Raw genomic sequence first — 21,194 nt, 5'->3', positions numbered from 1 at the left:
GGCCGCGCCGGCCACCCCCTGGCTGCCTCGTGGCCCCACTTCGTTAGGTCTTCGGTCTTCCGGAAGCTTCGTGCAAAAATAGGACCCCGGGCGAAAGTTTCGTCCAATTCGAGAATATTTCTTTACTAGGATTTCTGAAACCAAAAACAGCAGAAAACAAGAACCGGCTCTTCGGCATCTTGTTAATAGGTTAGTTCCAGAAAATGCATAAATATGACATATAATGTGCATAAAACATGTAGGTATCATCAATAAAGTAGCATGGAACATAAGAAATTATCGATACGTTGGAGACGTATCAGTGTGCTACACAAAGTAGTAACCAAATGTCTTATGTACGCAGTTGGACGAAGCTTGTCGCACATCGCAGCGTTCCAACACTGTTTGGAAGCGGCACGGAATGCTGGCCCTGAGCAGATTGTGCCTCACGACGTCACCGCTTTCAACAACTACCTCGAGTGGTTCCATGAGAACACGCGTATCGAGTTAGTTAAGCACGCGTATCCTGAGGAGATCTTGGACGACCCCATCCAGTTCGATGAGGTTGGGCAAAGCCAGCACGACACCTTTGCTCGCAGAGGGAGATCGACTTCTATTGCTTCCGAGCTGAATTTCGTGGTAACGGATTCTCTCACTAACTAGTACATCATCTAGATTGCCATGTGCTCGCTTCAATTGTGTATGCTATGTTTGTCACAGCGGGAGGAGATCCAAAAAACAGCTGAGTGCGAGGTTATGTGGGAGCAGAGCGGGAGAGATGAAAAGCCTGTCGGACCTTTGCGGTATTTCATTAAGGTATGATCACCAACTTTGAATGTACGGTACTATGATGTGGTGGCTTTGTAACCATTAACGGCATGACGCAGAACACTGCACGAAAGATGCGGCGGTTAGCCAGCTTGCTAGGTTGCCGGGAAGGCGAAATCGCTACATCTTCCTCTTCGAAGAGCGGGAGGTATGGACTATTTTGTTGCTGTCAAACATGTTCTTACTAATTTCAACTTTTGTAATCTCATGTGTTCATGTTTGTGAAGATTCCTGAGGACGACCTAGTTCTGAGTCAAGGCATACTTCCAAAGCATACCTCCAAGCAAGCCCCACGGTCAGCTTACCAGTTCAAGCTAAGGGGCAAGGCTCCAAACCGGTACACTCCGGAAGATTATGTCAACCGAGGAAAGAAGGTTGTCACTGAGGAAGATGACGGGCCGCCGCGGAGATCAGCTTTGTCGAGGATGACGAACGACGAGCCGTTCTCTTCAGATGAGGAGGAGGAGGAGGAGCAGGAGGAGCAGGAGGATCAGCAGCAACAACAGCCACGGCAGCGGACGAAGAGGATGGCCGTCCGGAAGCAGCCCGCGAGGACGGCACGTCGAGGACGCTACTAGGATGTGCTACGTGTTGTTGTAAACTCTATATTCATAAGTATCGATTTGTGAACCCTATGTCATTTCGAACCATGGTCTGTAATGCTACTTGTTGTTTGAATCTACGTGCTACAGTGTGACCTATGAAGTGTTATATGTGTATGTCATGAAATTGCTACTTGTTGTGTCCAATGTTGTACTCGTAACTGTTGGAGTTTGGTAGGATTTTTCATGTTTTTAACATAAGTCAATGTGTGGCGCCCTTTGCACTGGCGCCACAAATGCTAGTGTGGCGCCCGTGGCATCGGCGCCACACATGCCAACTTATATGAACTATTGGGTCGAAAACATCCAGGGGCTCCGGACGATAAGTCCTTAGCCGTTTTCGCGAGCCTCTATGTGTGACGCCCGTGGCATCGGCGCCACGCATCGAGCCTCGCAAAACGGCTAAGTCCCAGAGGATTTGTCTTACAGTATGTTTTGGGCATTCCAAGTGCATGTGTGGCGCCGTTGGGAGGGGCGCCACACATGCTGCCACGTCGGATGGGCGCACCAGCTCAGCGGCGAGGGGGCCACGTCGGCTGGGAAAGTGGCGCCGACAGGAGGGGAGCCACATGGACATGTGTGGCGCCTGTGGGAGGGGCGCCACACAAAAGGGTTAGATTGGTGAAATAGTTTCGCCGGAGGGTTAGTCTGTGCTTTTCTTTCACTTTTGGGTTATTTTTGTGTAAATCGCCCACATCTGGGAAGGCGTAGCAAACCGACAACAGGGTGCCTAGCCTCTGCACCACTTAGCAAATGGGAAATCCGGCAGCTCACAACACTGCCAGAGCTTAGCCATCTTAGGGATTGTTCGATAAAAATGAATCCTATATAAATTTGAGAGTGGATTTTGTACACCCAACCATAAGTGTGGGTGTCTTTACTACCGTTCATTTGAACCTCGAGATCTGTGCAAGGTGAAGGTGTTTTGAACATTTTGTACCGCGTCCGCAATTTTTCAGTCACATCAAACTCTCCTCTTTTCTTGGCTTTTCACCATCTGACCCGGTGTATGAGCGTAGGCTCTGTTTTCATGTCGGACGTAGCCATAGGTACAGTTGCTGCAGGTGTCAAAAAGTACTACTCGTTCTCGTGCTCTTGCTGCCGGCAGAGACACCTCATTTTCCCCCGCGCCGGCCATCTTCCTCAGGTGCGGCGAGAGCTCCGGGGTACCAGCCAACTCCACCCGACCGCCGGGACCCTGCAGTACAGCCGTCTACACCGCGGCGCCTCCGACGCGCAGGCACAGTACGTCGTCGCCTTGCGCCGTCACCGTCGCCACCGAGCCGTCCACTCCACGCCGCCAACGCGCAGGCACAGTACGCCGTCGCCGTCGCCACCGAACCGTCTACACCGCGCCGCCGACGCCCTCGCCTTGCGTCGTCGGCCGTTCCTCTCTCTCCCGCGGGGGTCTCCGGCTGGAGCGGTGCGGCGCCCTAGATGGCGTGCTGTTGGAGGCGGAGCAAGCGCGCCGGAGATGCGATTCCCCGTGGCCTCCATGGATGCGCTGATGTGCTTGGACTGGCACATCACGGCGTCGCGCTAGAGGATGTCGCCGAGCGTCGTGCTGGCGGGGTCCCCGGCGACCGTGGCCACGACGATGGCGCTGCTGAACGCGCCGGAGATGGACCTTTTGAGCAGCGCATGAGGCGGCGGAGAAGGGAGAGGCGGCGTGGTAATGGTGGGTGAGGAGCACGAAGTGACGAGAGTGCAGTTTTTCAACCACATGGCCTGGGCGATCAAGCGGAGCGGGAGGCGCGGGTTCACCAGGTTCATGAAGAGGTGGTTCGACAACTTGCCGCAGTTCAGCCCGTGGGGAACGCGGAGGCGCACCAGCAACGCCGTCGGAGCCGTGACCAGAGATCGCCGAGGCCAGCGCCGTGCACAGGCGCGACATGGCCGTGCAGCCTAGCTTGTTGTTCGTGCGTTGATGTTGCGTCTGTGCGGAGGAAACAGCAGCGATGCCATCGGTGACATAACGTCGAGCTTCGTCTGTGCGGATGAAGCAGCGGTGCCGTCTTCTCTCTCTCTATCAAAAATTCTTCATATTTCCCCAACTTTTCTTGAACGCAAATGTTGAATTGATGTTGTATGGAGTGGTTTCCTTGTTGCTGGTCTTATCCGAAAATTTTGGCTGCTCTCGGTTTGGTTCTTGTTAATGCATTAAAATGGGGATTTCGGATCAGTTCTTCACGGCTTCACGCTCAGCTTTGTGGGAGCTTTCTTCGTCTCTTGTGCTCCATATCAATGAGTATTTGATTTGTTGGAATCGCTGTGTTCCAAGTAAAAGAAAAATTGATCTGTTCCAGACTCTTGTTTCTGTCGTTCATGTTCAAAAGATTTAGGATGTCTTGTTTTGTGATTTGTGGATAAATTAGTGATGAGCCAAAGAGCCGAAATGTGCAATGGTGAAACAAAATTCTGTCCGTTCATGTTCAAAGAGTGTGTGTGCTCCAAGAACTATACCGACGGATTCAACAACACAAGAAGCCGGCACCACCCAGGCACCCATTACACCCTCGTGAGCGTGCCACAGTCCACGGACTGGTCACCTTCATCGTGATGACCGACGCGGCAACAGTCAAAGAAAAGTTCAGGCAATCGGAGCAACTACGCGATAGACATTAAATTAATGATGCCAACAGCAGCTGCCGCCGCCCGGGGAAGAGCTTCTCGTCCGAAGTAGTAGACGCGGAGGAGCCAGCCACACCAGTTCGTGCTGCACGACGCCGATTGCGGTGGAACTCCAGCTCTCTGCCACCACGATGCATCGAGTGTCTTCTTGGGCGCCGGGCCGCCAGCCTTGAGCAGGACAAAAGGAACGCGCCGTCAGAAATCGATTCGAGCCCGCCGCTATTTGGGCAGCAGGCGGCGGTGGGAGGAGGCCGATTCCTACCGGCGGTGGGAGAAGTCACCATGCAGCTGGCTGGCTGGGGAGTCGCAGGCGGGCAGCAATGGACATGGACGGGAGCTTCCTCCATCTGCAAGTTGACCTTGTTGATTTAGACTTGAGCTCTCTGAATCGGAAACACGGGCTGGGAAGGACGGAGGCGAAATGGGATTTTTGAGGTTGCAGGTCAGCGCGGCAGCGCCCTGGGAGGATAGGATTGGTCGTGTCAGGTGAGAGAGAGAGGAGAGGCAACAGTGGTATCGTGGAGTCAAAAGCCGTGTCGGGTGGCTTTCTGTCACTGTTTATGGGACCCACCAACTTTACAGAAATTAGGAAAAAAAAGCAAAATAATTTCTCTCACCTAGCATCTTGTCCGAATATCCAGGCATCTAACGGCTGTAGAAGCACTCACACCCATGCTTGGGTGTACAAATATATTTCCGATATAAATTTTGTAGAATTTTTATCCGTACAATTTTTTTTCTATGTGTACGTTTGATTCGTAGGATTGAATCCTTAACAATGCATAGGAATTTTTCCTACAAGATTGCATTGTACTATGTTTTGGAGAAAAAATTTCCATCCACTCAAAGCTCGTGTTAAAATTCCTTTTATTTTCATGTCAATCAAACGCCACTTGAAGAAAAAATCCTAGGCATGACATTCTAATCATGCGGTTTTTCTATTCTTGTGTTCTATCAATCCTACGAATCAACCAATTCCTTAGAGTTTGTTTGATTCATAGGAATGTTGGAGGAAAACCAAATGAATGGGAAAATTTTCTTTGCTAGCACTATTCATCTATTTGATTCAAAGGAACATAGAAAAAAATGTAGAATTTTTTTTCTTTTGTTCCGATTTCATAGGAAAATCAAAGGGATTCTACAATCCACTTAAACCTCTTTATTACATTCATATGCACAAAGAACGAGACAAATATCATAAGTTGCATGAAAATGATCTAATCTTGTCTTTACATTTATTTCAATGATGATTTAATTATGGTTTTAAGAATTTATGTGTTTCCATATTATTGTAAATCAAACAACTATTTTTTGCAAATTCGTGTGATTTTACACAACCCATAGGATTCCACACGCATCGTTTATCCTATTCCTAGGTTCATGAAATCATGTTTTTTTTAGACTGTTCATGAAATCATGTGGATCAAACAGTCTAGTCAACACGTCCAGCCCAATAGTTCTCCGAACAGTCAACTGGCCAAAGGAAAAAAAGGCCGGTTGGATACCGTGTACGATTCAGACCCGGCAACAAGAACCTGGTTTTATAGGGGAACCCCACGACGGCGGCGATGCGGCTCCTCCCCGGCGTCCCCGCATCAGCGTCTGCTGCGTCCTCCCGCCTCAGGCTCCCGCGCATCCCCTTCGCCCGCTCGAGTTCCGGAAGCATGGCGGCGAGCGCCGCCGCCTCGGCATCATCCTCTTCGTCGTCGGCCAAGGCCGGCGACGGCGGCGCGGCCCAGAAGCCGTGGCTGTTCGTCGGGCTCGGGAACCCCGGAAGGATGTACAGGGGGACTCGCCACAACGTAAGACTTCTACGCTCTCTCTCGATTTGGATCCCACTTTGCTTCTTCTGAAGAAGCTGTGCGTTTTCAGCTGGTAGCATCTGTTCTAGTTAATCACGACCCAATTCGTTAATCGCAGTGCTAAAAATTACAATAAATTGACACAATTTTAACAAGAAAATAGATGTTACCTGTTTGGAATTGGAAAGGGCTACTTAGGCTTGATCCTAACGTTTTCGTCAGGGTAAATGTGTTGTCTTTTTGGTTGCTTGGCTCGTGGTTTTGACATAGCTGTGTACTGCTCTGGACCTGTCTAGACTTTCAGTTGAGAACAATGAAGGCCATGAATAATGTCCTTATTTAGTCTATAGTCCAGATTGCAGTACATCGCTATATCATGCTGTAATAATCATTTTGATTTTGCAGGTTGGGTTTGAACTGATTGATGCCATTGCAGAAGCTGAGGGGATATCTATCACCAGTAAGCACTTCAAAGCAATGGTTGGAAAAGGTAATTTCAACACAAAATTTGCCAATTTTCTACAGTTGCAGTGGTGCAATACGTATTGCTTTTGAGGTATTACCTGCAAATAAACACTGCAAGAAAGATGCATGTACACCTGCTCAACTTATGTCTAGCTCATTTCTTATTAGTTGCCTTTAGGTCGTTCTACCAGTGGTATTGTTATCAGATAGTTTGTGTTTAACTTGCTTATTAACTTGGCTAATTGTCCGTACACAGCTAATCAAATAAGTTTGCGTTGGTTTAATACTTGGTGACAAATCGTTTTGTACCCTGATGCAATTTACTATCAAAAGGTTCAACTAAATGTTGTTGAAAATTATCACATTCTTGTTGTTTTCTATATTTTATTTCGGATCTGGGAATAGATGGGTACTAGCTGTAAACCCATCATTTGTAATTGCACTCTGTTCTTGAGAAGAGTTCTTTAATTACATTCGGGCACTAAGTATTTCCGCCCAATATCTTTAGCTCATGTACTACAGTATAAGAAGTATGTGCATCCATTTTTTTTTGTATTACCTCCGTTCTGAAATGTAAGATCTTTCTAAAAAAGGCTTACATTTTGGAACGGAGATAGTATCTATCCGCAACAAGAATTATGGAACGGAGGGCAATACGTCAGAACACAATTAGTTTAGAATAGCCTTATGCTTAAATGTAAGAACTCAGGGGATACATATAAATATGAAGGTTTCTGAAAGAGGCATTGCTGGTCTAATGGCCTTGTATTTATAGGCCTTAATCATTTTCTTTTTCCGTGAATTGTAGGCCTTATTGGTGATGTCCCTGTAATGCTTGCCAAACCACAGACTTTTATGAATGCAAGTGGTGAGTCTGTAAGTACAACAACTCTAATACAGCTTAAAAGCACTTATCTGATAGTCCTTGTTTACTGAATAGGACTGCCCTATGCAGGTTGGCCAGCTGGTTTCATATTTCAAGATTCCACTTAATCAAGTTGTTGTGGTAAATATTATTCTTCAGTTGATACGTTGTTATGTTTTCAAGTTCTAATTATTTTTGAAATGTTGTACGATTCCTTTTAGATCTACGACGATCTTGATTTACCCTTTGCGAAATTACGTCTACTGCCAAAGGGGGGACATGGTGGGCATAATGGGTACATATCTAACTTTTATCTCCTTCCCACCGTGTTCAGCATTATGTTGTTACTCCCTCCGATCCATAAAAAGTGTTGGGGATTTAGTACAAAGTTAGACATCCATAATAAGTGTCAGGGGTTTAGTACAAAGTTAAATCCCCGACACTTATTATGGATCGGAGGAAGTACTTTCTTATATGAACTAAATAGAAACTAGGTCCGCTCAATGTCTTGTATAATGCAGACATAATTTATATATTATCATGTTTTAAAAAGGTCCCAATTTTCTCATCCTAGAAACATCCATGTCTAGTATTGTAACATCCTAATTTTCCCATCTTTTAAAAACTTCTGAAAAATAAAACCACCTAAGACTTTGAATTAAATAGAACTCCAATTAAATATATGATTTTTCGATTTTAGGAAAGAAGTCCTCACTTAAAATATACTTTTGTATTTTCTCCACGGGGAAAATCCTTTCCGAAAAGCCAACTACTAGTTTTTCTAGAAAGAAAAACCTTTTCTCGTATTTAGGAACCGGTAGGGCCCAATCCAACCGGCCCATATTTCTTTTTCTTTTCTTTTCGGCCCAGCCAACCTAACTGGATCAGACCTAGCAGCCCAGCTGGCCAGCTTGGCCTTGTCGCATGCGTACCCCGGCCTAGCTAGGTCACCGCCTCCCCCTACCGGGTTGCCTCTCGGGAGGGCCAGCCCATTCACCCACCAGGCTGTGCCGCTCCCTTGGTTGGTTGACTGAGCTTACTCAATTCAAAGTAAAACAGAGCTATTTTCTCAGCATAAAATAAGCAGGAGATGCTGCAATGCTTTAATGCTCTTCTCTTTGAAACAAATTATTTAGGGCATAAATAATATGAGGCTCCAAAGAATTGCTCTGAATTTAAACCGTTTCTGGTTTGATCTAATTTCAAGTATTGTTGGAATCGTCACTTTTGTTCTTCTTTAAGATATGATGTGTTTCAGGATGAGAAGCGTTATCCATCATTTTAAAGAAAGCCGTGATTTTCCACGCCTAAGGATTGGTATGCTAGACGACCACTTCATTAGTTCTTTTACCGTTCAGGTGACAAATCTGTAAATAACATCCCCCGATTGCTGTGCAGGCATCGGACGACCAACAGGAATGATGGAAGTCATTGGTTTTGTTCTACGTTCGTTCACGGAGGAAGAACAAAAGGAGGTCTATTACTACTACACTGCACTGCTCAATTTTTTTAACAAAGTTTATTGAACTGTATAATTTTGGTGCATGGAAAATCCCGTTAAGCATTCTCTTAAGCACCCTGTGATGTCTGAAGCAATTTATTGGTCCGTACAACCAGAACAACAGCTGACCCCTCTGTCTATCTCCAATCTCTTGCAGCTTGATTCCACCTTCCTCAGGTGCTTGCAAGCAGTGCGGATAATGTTGCTCGAAGGATTCAACAAGAGTGCGATCTTTGTAAACACTCCATGTCCACAGCCACCAGAAACGTTGGATAGACAAAAACAATCTGATATAGACAGCGCAGAGACTCAAGCTGAAGTGTAAATTAGTTTGTTCGGGTTAGAGAATTAGTCGGGTAGCTGCACATAGCACAACGGACAGTTGTCCCCGAGTATACATACATGTAGTATCCCAAACCGAAAATTTATCTTTTTTTACGCCTTTGATTGACGGCATAACAGGAATATTATGAAATTGCAGGCTGTATCATTATTCCCTAGAGGAGATTATCTATTTGTTCAATGAAGCCTGTGTTTCTTCTTGTTCCTGGTTTCAGATTATCTGTTTTCATGTGATGAGCCGCTAATAATACCCGTCTAACAATTGAGAGGATATCAGGAAATGCACATACATATATTCTAGCTCAGTCTTCGATTCTCTGGAACGTGGTAAGACTACCATGTGCTGGAGTGAAGAAATTGGGACTGGTGAGACAGACGTCTGCTGCATTTTAAACATCATTCCGTCTTTCAGGTAGCTATGAAAATGTTCTCCTTTACTCTGGCACAAAATACTTGTTGGGGTTTTAGTACAAACTTGAACTAAAAGCACGACAAGTATTTTGGATCGGAGGGTCTCTATGCCCATTCCCAAAAGCAAGTTGTGAAACAAAATCCATTTTGCAAGAGAAGGCTACGGGTGAAAGCTTCTGTGGTGGAGAATGGATTTTTTTTGTGTGTGGAGAAAACGCTCTAGTATGCTGGCGCGAGGCAAAATAGAAGCAACAAACCACCTGCGCTGCGTCAGTTAATCAGTTGCCGATTGGTTGGACAAGACGACACCTCTGTCTGTAGACTGGAAGCTCCTCCTCACCAGCCAACAAGCCAAGCAAATCCCAAAACGAAAGGTCTGAAAACATCTCCACCGATTGTTTGTTCTCTTTCCCTACCAGAGTAGAGTAGTAGCATCCATCAACGAGTCGACGTCAATCAACTTGTTGCCATCTTGGTTCTAGGACCGGCATGGGGAAGGAATAGGATCGTTGCCTACCCCATTAATTTTAGTTCTCCCACTGCTGATATTCTGCTCACAAGTCACAACCGCTCGTCCTCTCCGATCAGTAACGGCTGCTGCTCGATCGTACGCAACCCGCCCCAATACTCTTTCGATCCGTCCACGCGAACCATTCTTGTCTGAGCTTCTCTGCTTTTAGTTGGATTGTTTCTTGAGCTCAGGAGCGCGCAGCATGAAGGGAGGAGGAGGAGCGGCGGCGGTCGTCGACAGCAGCAGCAAGGACGGGCACGCGGCTGCAAGGGCGCCGGCGCCGCCGAGGAGCTTCGTGCTGCTGAAGCTCGTCGTGAGGCCGGTGCTCCTCTTCGCCGTGCTCGCCACCTGCTTCCTCGCCGCCGCGCTCGTCCTCTTCGTCCTCGGCGGCGGGGGCGGGGCCGTCTCGTACTACCGCCTCCCGACGCTCGCCGTGCCCGACGTGCTCCTCGCGGCGCCGTGCGCGGAGAAGGTGAAGGAGGCGGAGGTGGAGCGGTGGTGGGCGCGGCCGGCGGCGAGGAGCGCGTGGCACAACATGAGCGACGAGGAGCTGCTGTGGGCGGCGTCGTTCGAGCCCCGGCGGCCGGGTGCGCGCAGGACGCCGGCGCCGGGGAAGGTGGCCTTCTTGTTCCTCACCCGCGGCCCGCTCCCGCTGGCGCCGCTGTGGGAGAGGTTCTTCAACGGCTCCGGCGGGAAGGAGCTGTTCTCGGTGTACATGCACACCACGCCGGGGTTCCGCCTCGACTTCCCGCCGTCGTCGCCGTTCCACCGACGGCAGGTGCCCAGCAAGGTACGCAGCTCTGTCTTGCGGTCAAACTTCGTTTCTTGCTCGTTTTCGGCCTCGTTGGGATCGGATGAATCACAAGCCTACACGTACCACGACACGAGAGAGAGGCTGAGAGTGATGGCCAATTGGCGATCATGACCTTATCTGTCAAAGATGCCGTGGCCAAGAATTTTCTCCATGTGATGTGACCTATTTCGAAAAATATCATCTTCTTCCTCGTTTTGATACGGTGTTAATTCCGGTAATAAAAAATTGCAAAGTGTGTGTACAAGTAACTAGCCAGAATTATCACCATCATTTCTTTCTAATCTGTATTCCTATTATTTATCCAAGATAACTTGCTTGCGTCATGAATATTTCATACATGTTTTGTAGGCGACGAGGTGGGGCGAGGTGAGCGTGGTGGACGCAGAGCTTCGCCTGCTCGCGAATGCGCTCCTCGACCTCGCCAACGAGCGCTTTGTCCTCCTCTCCGAGTCATGCATCCCTCTCCACCCTCTTCCTGACGTCCACGCCTACCTAACCCGCTCGCATCACAGCTTCGTCCAGGCATTCGATGACCCGAGCCGCCTCGGGCGCGGCCGGTACCGCGTCGGCCTCGCCCCGGTGGTGTCCCTCCGGCAGTGGCGCAAGGGCGCCCAGTGGTTCGAGATGGACCGGCGCCGCGCTGTCTTCGTTGTCGCCGATGTCCGGTACTACCCGAGGTTCCGGGAGGCGTGTCTGCCTCCGTGCTACGTTGATGAGCACTACCTCCCCACCGTGCTCACCATCGTGGCGCCCGGCGAGATCGCCAACCGAAGCGTTACGTGGGTCGATTGGTCGCGAGGTGGGTCCCACCCAGCGAGTTTTGGTGTCGGGGATGTGGGAGAGGAGTTCCTGGAGAGGCTGGCGGGGAAGAAGGGGGAGAAGGAGAGTTGCATCTATAATGGGCAGCCGACAAATTTATGCTCTCTATTTGCAAGGAAGTTTGCGCCCAGCGCGCTGCAGCCGCTGCTCCAGCTTTCGACCAAGATACTCCAATACTAGATTAGTTAGTTAAACTCACTAATGCATGTTTATATTCTACTCACCGAAGGGAGAACAGAGACATATGACTCCTTTTTTGATGTAACAAAACAATGAGGGTGATTGAATTGACATATTTTGCTTAAGTATACATATTCTGATAACCTAGCGTCTAGGTAATCAACACCATTTTGCTTCCCAACAATTTTCATGGCAACAAACCGACTTCCCTTGTAGGGTTTGACAAGTACTTCCTCGATTCAGTAGCTTTTATTGTATTTTATTTTATTTTACAATGGCTTATTGCAAACTTTTTATGGTTCTCTTTTTATTTTCCAAGTATCCCATCAATATGTGTGCAAATGTATGAGCAGAGAATTTATTTTTGGTTGATGGTGCCCTTGTGAAAAAATATTTTTTCTTACAAGAAGAGTGGGGCTATTGTACTTCTTCAACAAAAAATAAAACAATAAGTGGAGCGCCGTAAGGTGCACAAGCACCCTCAACCAGACATGGACCTCCGATCAGTCCACCGGCCAATACAAACTGATCAGATCTGATACTTTTGATGTTTGAAATGAGGGATGCAGTTGGAGATGCCCTAATGCTCACTCAGACCCTTGGCTTTATGGTTGTTCTTGATTTTACATTGTCTGTTTTCATGTGACAAGCTGCTAATGTTCTCCGCCTAAACAGACATGTAGAAATCACATCGCTGTCAGGATCCAACTCCTAATGTAACAATTGAGAGAAACCAAAATAAATCTTGACGGTGCATTTGACCTCGTGTCACAAACTGGTGGTTGGGGCTTTTGTCGTGCACAATTCTATGGGTGAAGCTGTTGGAGCTGGTGTACGAAGATTAGATCACATCAATAATGCCCTCCAAGCAGAAGATGAAGCATGCAGTCGAGCTTTGATGGTAGTGCAAAAGTGGGTCATTTCTCGAATTTTTGTTGAGTCAGACTCGCAGCTGCTAGTCTAGGCAACCAATAGAGATGAAGATGATTGTGGCCCGAATGGTGTCCTGTTCAAGGAAATAAAGGAGTCTTTGTTCCTGAATTTTATTTGCATCAAATTTAGTTTCTGCCAGAGAGCATGTAATAGAGTCGCGGACATTCTCGCCGCTTATGGTGCAAGGTTGCGTGATGAATCCCAAGCCGTATGGCCGGATCATGTTCCAGCCTTCGCACAAGTCGTTGTTGCCAGGGATCTTACTGAGCTCATGTTGAGTAATGGAAAGTTTTTCCAATTTAAAAAAATTAAGAGAAACGGTTTCATCTGGATTGCCACGTTTTGTCATTTTTATGACACTTTTTTACATATTAAGAATTATAATGAATTTTTTATAAAATTAAAATGAAAAACAAGGTTGTGTGGATCTGAAGATTTAGAGATTGACGGTGCTATTGAGTTGTGTATATTTTCTCTTATTTTCATGTTGGTTGATGAGTTCTAGCCAAATGGAAATGCTTGTAGGCACTGTCAAACTCTAGGGGAGTTGCTATCAGTCTGGCCATCAGGATCAACAGATTTGGCTGCAAGATTATCATGTTGGATGTAATGTGATTGAACAGAGTCAACAAACTAGTCCGTCGGGCGTCAGATATGGGCTAAATCGAGATCAGGACCGTCCATCCGTGCAGCTTCTACCACTTTCCACCAACCCCGCTGTTAAACCCTCCTCCACCTCCACTGTCCACATCCACCACTCCACTCCCCCAATTCCCGCCGCCACCGCCGCCGCCGCTCCCACCATGGCGGCCACCACCACCCACGCCCCCTCCCTCTCCTTCCTCCTCTCCCACCCCCACTCCGCCTCCCCCCAGCTCCGCCTCCGCCCCTCTCCCCACCACCGCCTCCGCTGCGCCACCGACGCCGCCGCGGCCCCGGCCGCCCCCGCCAAGAACCGGCGCCCGGCGGACGAGAACATCCGCGAGGAGGCGGCGCGGCACCGCGCCCCGAGCAACGACTTCTCCGCCTGGTACGAGCCCTTCCCGCCGGGCCCCGACGGCGACCCGCACGAGCGCTACTCCCTGGACGAGATCGTGTACCGCTCCAGCTCGGGGGGCCTCCTCGACGTGCGCCACGACATGGCCGCCCTCGCCCGCCACCCGGGCTCCTACTGGCGGGACCTCTTCGACTCCCGCGTCGGCCGCACCACCTGGCCCTACGGCTCCGGCGTCTGGTCCAAGAAGGAGTTCGTGCTCCCCGGGATCCACCCCGACCACATCGTCTCCCTCTTCGAGGGCAACTCCAACCTCTTCTGGGCCGAGCGCCTCGGCCGCGACCACCTCGCCGGCATGAACGACCTCTGGGTCAAGCACTGCGGCATCTCCCACACCGGCTCCTTCAAGGACCTCGGCATGACCGTGCTCGTCAGCCAGGTCAACCGCCTGCGCCGCGCCCCGCTCTCCCGCCCCATCGCCGGGGTCGGATGCGCCTCCACGGGGGACACCTCCGCCGCGCTCTCCGCATACTGCGCCGCCGCCGGAATCCCAGCCATCGTCTTCCTCCCCGCCAACCGCATCTCCCTCGAGCAGCTCATCCAGCCCATCGCCAACGGCGCCACCGTGCTCTCCCTCGACACCGATTTCGACGGCTGCATGCGGCTCATCAGGGAGGTCACCGCTGAGCTGCCCATCTACCTTGCCAATTCCCTCAATTCCCTCCGGCTCGAGGGGCAGAAGACGGCCGCCATTGAGATACTGCAGCAGTTCGACTGGGAGGTGCCCGATTGGATCATTGTCCCAGGAGGCAATCTCGGAAACATATATGCCTTCTACAAGGGCTTCGAGATGTGCCGTGCTCTTGGTCTCGTTGATCGTCTGCCACGGCTTGTCTGCGCACAGGCCGCCAATGCCAACCCACTGTACAGGTACTACAAGTCAGGATGGACCCAGTTCCAGCCACAGGTGGCTGAGCCAACGTTTGCGTCTGCCATTCAGATCGGTGACCCGGTGTCGGTCGACCGTGCTGTCGTTGCGCTCAAGGCCACGAACGGCATCGTCGCGGAGGCCACAGAGGAGGAGCTCATGAATGCCATGTCTCTCGCTGACCGCACAGGAATGTTTGCCTGCCCGCACACCGGGGTCGCTCTTGCGGCGCTCTTCAAGCTCAGGGAAGACCGTACCATCGGGCCAAACGACCGCACTGTGGTCGTCAGCACCGCGCACGGTCTCAAGTTCTCGCAGTCCAAGATCGACTACCATGACAAGAAGATCGAGGACATGGCCTGCAAGTATGCTAACCCACCCGTTAGCGTGAAGGCCGACTTTGGTGCTGTCATGGACGTTCTCAAGAAGAGGCTCAAGGGTAAGCTCTGAGCCTGCCCTCTTGCTGCTGACCCTTCCAATTGGCTGCTGGAATTCAATTGTCTTATGCATCTGGTTCAAATGTGATTGGTTTGCCGTGGAGCAATGGAACCCTTGATTTGAAATCTTTTAGGTGAGACTCTTCTAGGTGCTCTGCGGAGAATGGTTAGGGAGTGGGGTTATCTCTTGTACTGTGTTGTTTTCTATGGATAATAAACAAGTGTCTTGCTGGTCATTCAATAAAGATCATTCAGTCTGTGTGCTCTATCGTGTGTTGGCTTGTTGAAGTTTCTCTATTATTGGATTGTTAGAAGTATTTCAAATTGCCTTGTAAGGACTAAGGGGTCTGCAACGACTGATAACCTGCCAGTGGATTCAGGTGATATACGCTTATGCCAGTCTAACAGTTTCCCTGAGTTTGTTCAAGACTTGCAAATTTTCCATTGTAATTACGTATCTTCTCTATCTTCTTGGGTCTGTCTGTCTCCTCCCGCTTTGTCTGTCTGTGAGTCTGCCCTCTTGCTGACCTCTCCAATTGGCTGTTGCATTTCAATTGTCGCATCTGATTCAGATGTGATGGTTTGCCATGGAGCATTGGATGGAAACCTTGATTTGAAATCGTTTAGGCGAGACTCTTCTAGGCGTGTCTATGGAGAATGGTTAGGGAGTGGGTTATCTTCGTAGTGTGTTGTGCTCTATGGATATTAAACAATTGTCTTTCTGTTCGTTCAATAAATTATTTGAGTCTGTTTGCCTCGTTGCGCATCAGCTTGTCAAAAAAATTCACTGTTCAGTGGGTTGTTTAGTATTTGAAGTTGCCTTTCTGATGAGTCAACCTGAAGGTTTATTCAGGTAGTACACGCCTATCCCAGCCTTTCACTATACCTGAGTTTGTTCGGGACTTCCATTTTTTGTTATACTCCAGTTTTGAATGCTGTATTAGAAGATCTGTATATATTTTTTATTGCAGGGAAGATAGGGAATTTTGTTACTCAGGAATACAATTCCAGGCGTGTCTGCGGAGAATGTTTAGTGATTTGACTGGGAGGTGCCAGATTGGATCATTGTCCCAGGAGGCAATCTCGGAAACATCTATGCCTTCAAGGGCTTCGAGATGTGCCGTGCTCTTGGTCTCGTGGACCGTCTGCCACGGCTTGTCTGTGCGCAGGCTGCCAATGCCAACCCACTGTACCGGTACTACAAGTCAGGATGGACCCAGTTCCAGCCACAGGTGGCTGAGCCGACGTTTGCCTCTGCGATTCAGATCGGTGACCCGGTGTCGGTCAACCGCGCCGTCGTCGCCCTCAAGGCCACGAACGGCATCGTCGCGGAGGCCACCGAGGAGGAGCTCATGAATGCCATGTCTCTCGCTGACCGCACCGGAATGTTTGCCTGCCCGCATACTGGGGTCGCTCTTGCGGCGCTCTTCAAGCTCAGGTTAGACTGTACCATCGGGCCAAACGACCGCACTGTGGTCGTCAGCACCGCGCACGGTCTCAAGTTCTCCCAGTCCAAGATCGACTACCATGACAAGAAGATTGAGGACATGGCCTGCAAGTATGCTAACCCACCCGTTAGCGTGAAGGCCGACTTTGGTGCCGTCATGGACGTTCTCAAGAAGAGGCTCAAGGGTAAGCTCTGAGTCTGCCCTCTTGCCAACCTCTCCAATTTCAGTTGTCTTGTGCATCTGATTAAAATGTGATCGTTTGCCGTGGAGCATTTGATGGAAACCTTGATTTGATATCGTTTAGGTGAGACTCTTCTAGATGTGTCTGTGGAGAATGGTTAGGGAGTGGGTTATCTCTTGTACTGTCATGTGTTCTATCGATAATAAATGTTTGTCTTGATATTCATTCAATAAATCATTCAAGCATGTTTGCTTCACCATGCATCAGCTTGTCACATATCTTCAGTGGTTTGTTTAGTATTTGAAGTTGCCTTCTAAGGAGTCTGTAGCAACTTATAAGCTTACAACCTGAAGGTGAATTCAGGTGGCAGTGGCACACACCTATGCCACAGCTTTCCTGTTACCTGAGTTTGTTTCAGACTTACGGTTTTTCATTATACTCCCACTTTTGAATGCTGCATTAGAAGTTTTGTTTTTTTATGTCTTTTTGTCGGGAAGATGGGAGTATTATTACTCTAGAATACAATTCTAGGCATGTCTGCGGAGAATGGTTATCTAGGGACTTTCTGTCATTCAGTATGTTTGCTCCATCATCTTGTTGAAGATTGTCTAATGGAATGTTGGTATTTGACACTGCGTTGTGAGGAGTTCGCAATGACTGATAACCTGACAACCTTCTGGTGGATTCAGGTGGTATACACCTATGCCAGTCTTCAAGTTTCCCTGAGTTTGTTGGAGACTTATAAACTTTTGATTGTGATCTCTATCTCTATCTCTATCTAACCTGCAAACTGCAGGCAACAAGCTCATATTTCTCCTCTGAACTTCTCTGCCTTCTTCTTGCCCTGCCCACAACTTATAGTGTCTCCTGCGGCCTGCTCCTCTTTGAGCAGCCACCTTGTCTTGAATGCGGCAATGGTTCAAGCAGTGAATCACGCTAAACCACACCGGACTCCTGGTGCAGGGATGAAATCATTTTCTCGTTGATGGATAGTAGTGCTAGGCCGAGATCATTCTGTGTCGCTAAAATATGCAGGCCATATTAGCTGGAGGACGGGGTAGTTCCGCTGAAAGGTCCGCCTAATGGGCCTCTGCTGACCCGACCCTGCCATCGTTCCTCCAGATGTCGGCGTCCGTAATGTGCTCGCCATGCCTCCTTCTCAGCGACATTTTCTTGTGAGCTCGGATAAAATGCAGTATGTCGTTGTTTAGATGCATGTCTCTACCTGCAGGCTGTGAAGCCATGGTCGCTGTCAGCCCATCGCCGATCTATGGGGCGGACATCCATTGTTACTGATGCTCGACGCCCTGACTGGCTGATGGACACACAACAACTGACATAAGCCAGAGTCAAGGAGAGACACAGGGAGGACACCCGGTACAAGATCATCTTCTCCCAGCCCACCGATACAAGACATCTGATATAAGATTTCTCTGCCTGAATCTGAGTTCATTGTTCCCTCGTTTCAAGAGTAGAAGTGCCTTGCATTTGCTCAGCTGTTACCTGCAAAACCAACTTTGGTCCCACTCACGAGTCCACAAGCTTTTTAGATGATACAAATGAGGTAAGAATGCAAATGAGGTTAAAGTACTGTTGATTTACTGTTGCCAGGTACTTTCTACCATGATTTTGTGGAGAAATGCTATCTCTGGAGTTATCATCTACTAATGAATTGGACCGGTAGTTCGATCTTAATCAGTTGGGTCGATGTTTCTTTGAGCTTCCCGACCATGGCCTTAGGTGGTGACCACGGCAAGAGCTTGGTGCCTGCTCTGCTGCGGCTAAAACCGCATGCTCTCGTGTGCTCTGGAGGCTCTGTGTGCTGTCCTGGGGGTTCTCGGCTGGAGGTCGAGGGCGCCCTTACAGCCCCAGCGGCCAGCTGCTCAGTCGCTGCCTTTTAATCACCCGGGTTAGAGTCGTCACTTTCCCCCTTATCCTCTCTCAAGCAGCTACAGTTCTTGGCGTTTCCTCCAGAAGACCGGGCCGATCTGCTGGCCTCTCCGCCGGAATAGCCGGCCGGAGTTGGTTCAGGAGCGGTGCCGGAGTAGTTAGGTGTAGGATCTGTAGTTGTAGGTCTTGTGGTTCGGCTGTATGCCGAGTTTGGGCTCCATGCCCGTAGCTTGGAGCGGTTCTCTGGTTCCTGATCAGAGCTGGAGGTTAGGGTCTCTTCTCTTCGTCATCTTGCTCCACTGGTCGGAGTGGATGGCGTTGGTGAGCGGCGCCGCTCCTTCGAATAAGATCGTGTTCTGGCGGATCTCCTTCGTTTGCAAGGGCGCCACCAGGTTGAAGTGCTCCCGTCCGGCCGTGGAGGCATGGGGGAATACCAAGACGGCGTGGCGAGGTGTGCTTCAGTTTGTCTCCCGGCCGGCTTTGGTGGCGAGGGGGAGAGAAGCTGCAGTGCGTCGTCCCTGGCTCAGGTCAGGAGGTCCCTGTTTGTGTTCTTATTTTGGACATCTTGAGGTGTGGATGTGCTGGCCATTGATGCTTCCTCTGGCCGGCCGTGGAGGCGAGGGGAGGTGGCGACGTGGTGAGTTCTTCTCTGCTTCCTCAAGGTGGTGCGACTGCTTCGTGCTGCACCGACGAGCAAATCACGCGGTGGCTTTGATTGCCTCCGCGATTTTCGGCCGAAAAGGCGGCCATTTGAGACGCCAAGGAGGCGTTTCCTTCAACCTCCAGAGAGGAGGCCCAGTCCAGAGCTTCTCGTCGGACTTCCCTTCTTCTCTCTGCCAAGTGGTTTGTCCCCGGCGGAGTCAAGGAGGCCAGCGTTCGAAGCTCAACTTCGGTGGAGAGGACCAGGGACCTGATTGCTTTTCCTGTATTTTGTCCAAGGCCCTTTATGCAAATTTCCAGGACTATGTTGTAACTTCTTCATCTGTTCAGGGTCCTGTTTGTAATATGTTCCCACCGCTTTTAATATAATGTGCAGCCTGGGGTCTTTCTTGACCCCTCTTTTGTTCAAAAAAAAAAAAGCCACCTTTGGTTCTCCACCGCGATGGCGGCCATCTCAGCGGTTCTGCCACCTTTGGTTCACCACCGTGATGGAGGCCATCTCAGTGGTTCGTCCTGCCGCGCTCCTCCTACAGCCTCGGCAACTTCTTCTGATGGTGGTGAGCTGTATGCTGTCCGGGTGTATATTGTGGCTCTGCCATTTCCATCGGCTATTCTGCTGATGCGTGCGGAAGAGCAGCTGAGTGTGGTGCGGAAGAGTCTTGGACCCTGTTCTTCATTGTTCTGCTCAGCTTGATCTTGCTACGTCTGAACGCCTTCAAAGAATTTGCTGCTGGCGCCCTGGTGCTCCTCAAGTGGTGAGCCCAGGACATGGCTGAAAAGGATGCCACCACTCACCACCCACAAATTACAGCAAGTGCATTTTGTTGAAAATATCTACAGCAAACGACTCGCTGACGAAACAAGACCTCCAATCGACTGAAAAAATGACATCGCTACACAGGATATGACCGTTGAAGCCGAAACTGGTGACACGGGTGGCGATCTAGTCATCCCAGCGCCGGCGAGGGCGTCGACGGCGAGAGGGGAGGTCTGTTCACCGGAATGGCTCAGCAGGAGTCGTTTCTGGATGCTGCAGACCTCGGACGACGCTGACGAAGACGAGGGACAAGCGGACAGGAGCTCAGCAGCCGGTGGCAGCTCAATATCGGCGAAATATCTCTGTCGCACGCCATTGCTGGTAAGCGATGCAGATCTCGACGAGGACACGGCGGAGCTTGCGCGAAGACACATCAAGCTGGAAGTGCAGATAAGAGAAAATACCACTTCATTAAATGGAGATGGATTTGTAAACCAAAGAAAAAAAAGGTGGCTTGGGCTTGAAAGATCTTACAAAATTTAACATCAGTCTTATGTGCAAGTGGTGGTGGAAAGTCTTATGTGCAAGTGGTGGTGGAAAATAGAGTCTACTACTAGCGCTTGGCATGATTTTATGTGCAGAAAATATCTTAGAGGTGTTGGTGTCTTCTACTCAAAAAATCTTATGTGCAAGTGGTGGTGGAAAGTCTTATGTGCAAGTGGTGGTGGAAAATAGAGTCTACTACTAGCGCTTGGCATGATTTTATGTGCAGAAAATATCTTAGAGGTGTTGGTGTCTTCTACTCAAAAAATAAGCCAAGTGACGCAAAAAATAAAAGATATTTATCTAGCTGGCAGAAGAATGCAAGTGGGAGATGGGAGAATGACAAACTTCTGGCAGGATGCCTGGTGTGGGAGTATTCCTTTGAGAGATTCTTTCCCTGAGATTTTTCACATCTGCAATGAACAAAATGTCACAGTTGCTGATGCAGCCCCTGGCTGGAATTTTTTCTTTTAGGAGATATTTGTCTCCAGATTTAACTGTTCAAGTTCATGGCCTGCTGGGTATTGTGAGACAAACAATTCTATCTCAGACAAAGGATAAAACTTAACTTTCTGGAAGTGGACAAAAAATGGGATTTATTCTATGAAATCTATGTACAATCACCTGTGCAGAAATGGGATAGACAGATCCTTCAAACACCTGTGGAAAAGCA

General features: G+C 49.2%; 4 protein-coding genes across 4 annotated transcripts; all 4 read left to right on the top strand.

Moving 5' to 3' along the window:
* Positions 1-5,608: 5,608 nt before the first annotated feature.
* Positions 5,609-9,216, top strand: LOC124649681 (peptidyl-tRNA hydrolase, mitochondrial-like). Its single transcript, XM_047189274.1, has 8 exons — positions 5,609-5,842; positions 6,248-6,332; positions 7,116-7,183; positions 7,263-7,313; positions 7,394-7,467; positions 8,431-8,489; positions 8,571-8,647; positions 8,831-9,216. The coding sequence occupies exons 1-8, from the start codon at positions 5,609-5,611 to the stop codon at positions 8,996-8,998; spliced, it is 816 nt and encodes a 271-aa protein (XP_047045230.1). The 3' UTR covers positions 8,999-9,216.
* Positions 9,217-10,069: 853 nt separating this feature from the next.
* LOC124649680 (glycosyltransferase BC10-like) lies at positions 10,070-11,878 on the top strand. The gene is made up of 2 exons (XM_047189273.1): positions 10,070-10,727; positions 11,100-11,878. Exons 1-2 carry the CDS (start codon positions 10,140-10,142, stop codon positions 11,748-11,750), a joined length of 1,239 nt encoding a protein of 412 aa, XP_047045229.1. The 5' UTR covers positions 10,070-10,139; the 3' UTR covers positions 11,751-11,878.
* Positions 11,879-13,486: 1,608 nt separating this feature from the next.
* Positions 13,487-15,306, top strand: LOC124649679 (threonine synthase, chloroplastic-like). Its single transcript, XM_047189272.1, has one exon. The coding sequence runs from the start codon at positions 13,487-13,489 to the stop codon at positions 15,053-15,055; it is 1,569 nt and encodes a 522-aa protein (XP_047045228.1). The 3' UTR covers positions 15,056-15,306.
* Positions 15,307-16,150: 844 nt separating this feature from the next.
* Positions 16,151-16,918, top strand: LOC124650217 (threonine synthase 1, chloroplastic-like). Its single transcript, XM_047189775.1, has one exon. It carries the CDS (start codon positions 16,158-16,160, stop codon positions 16,683-16,685), a length of 528 nt encoding a protein of 175 aa, XP_047045731.1. The 5' UTR covers positions 16,151-16,157; the 3' UTR covers positions 16,686-16,918.
* The last annotated feature ends 4,276 nt before the right edge of the window (positions 16,919-21,194 follow it).

The sequence above is a fragment of the Lolium rigidum genome, chromosome 4, assembly GCF_022539505.1.
Source record: "Lolium rigidum isolate FL_2022 chromosome 4, APGP_CSIRO_Lrig_0.1, whole genome shotgun sequence".
NCBI lineage: Eukaryota > Viridiplantae > Streptophyta > Magnoliopsida > Poales > Poaceae > Lolium > Lolium rigidum.
The sequence above is the reverse complement of the archived record's forward strand: the minus strand, read 5'-3'. Positions and strand labels throughout refer to the sequence as shown.

Bases quoted from the DNA above. Each gene is read 5' to 3' on its own strand.
- LOC124649681 (XM_047189274.1), top strand. From the start codon at position 5,609: ATGCGGCTCCTCCCCGGCGTCCCCGCATCAGCGTCTGCTGCGTCCTCC. The intron at 6,333-7,115 runs GTAATTTCAACA...CGTGAATTGTAG, and splicing joins CAAAGCAATGGTTGGAAAAG to GCCTTATTGGTGATGTCCCT. The intron at 7,314-7,393 runs GTAAATATTATT...GATTCCTTTTAG, and splicing joins CACTTAATCAAGTTGTTGTG to ATCTACGACGATCTTGATTT.
- LOC124649680 (XM_047189273.1), top strand. From the start codon at position 10,140: ATGAAGGGAGGAGGAGGAGCGGCGGCGGTCGTCGACAGCAGCAGCAAG. The intron at 10,728-11,099 runs GTACGCAGCTCT...CATGTTTTGTAG, and splicing joins GACGGCAGGTGCCCAGCAAG to GCGACGAGGTGGGGCGAGGT.
- LOC124649679 (XM_047189272.1), top strand. From the start codon at position 13,487: ATGGCGGCCACCACCACCCACGCCCCCTCCCTCTCCTTCCTCCTCTCC.
- LOC124650217 (XM_047189775.1), top strand. From the start codon at position 16,158: ATGTGCCGTGCTCTTGGTCTCGTGGACCGTCTGCCACGGCTTGTCTGT.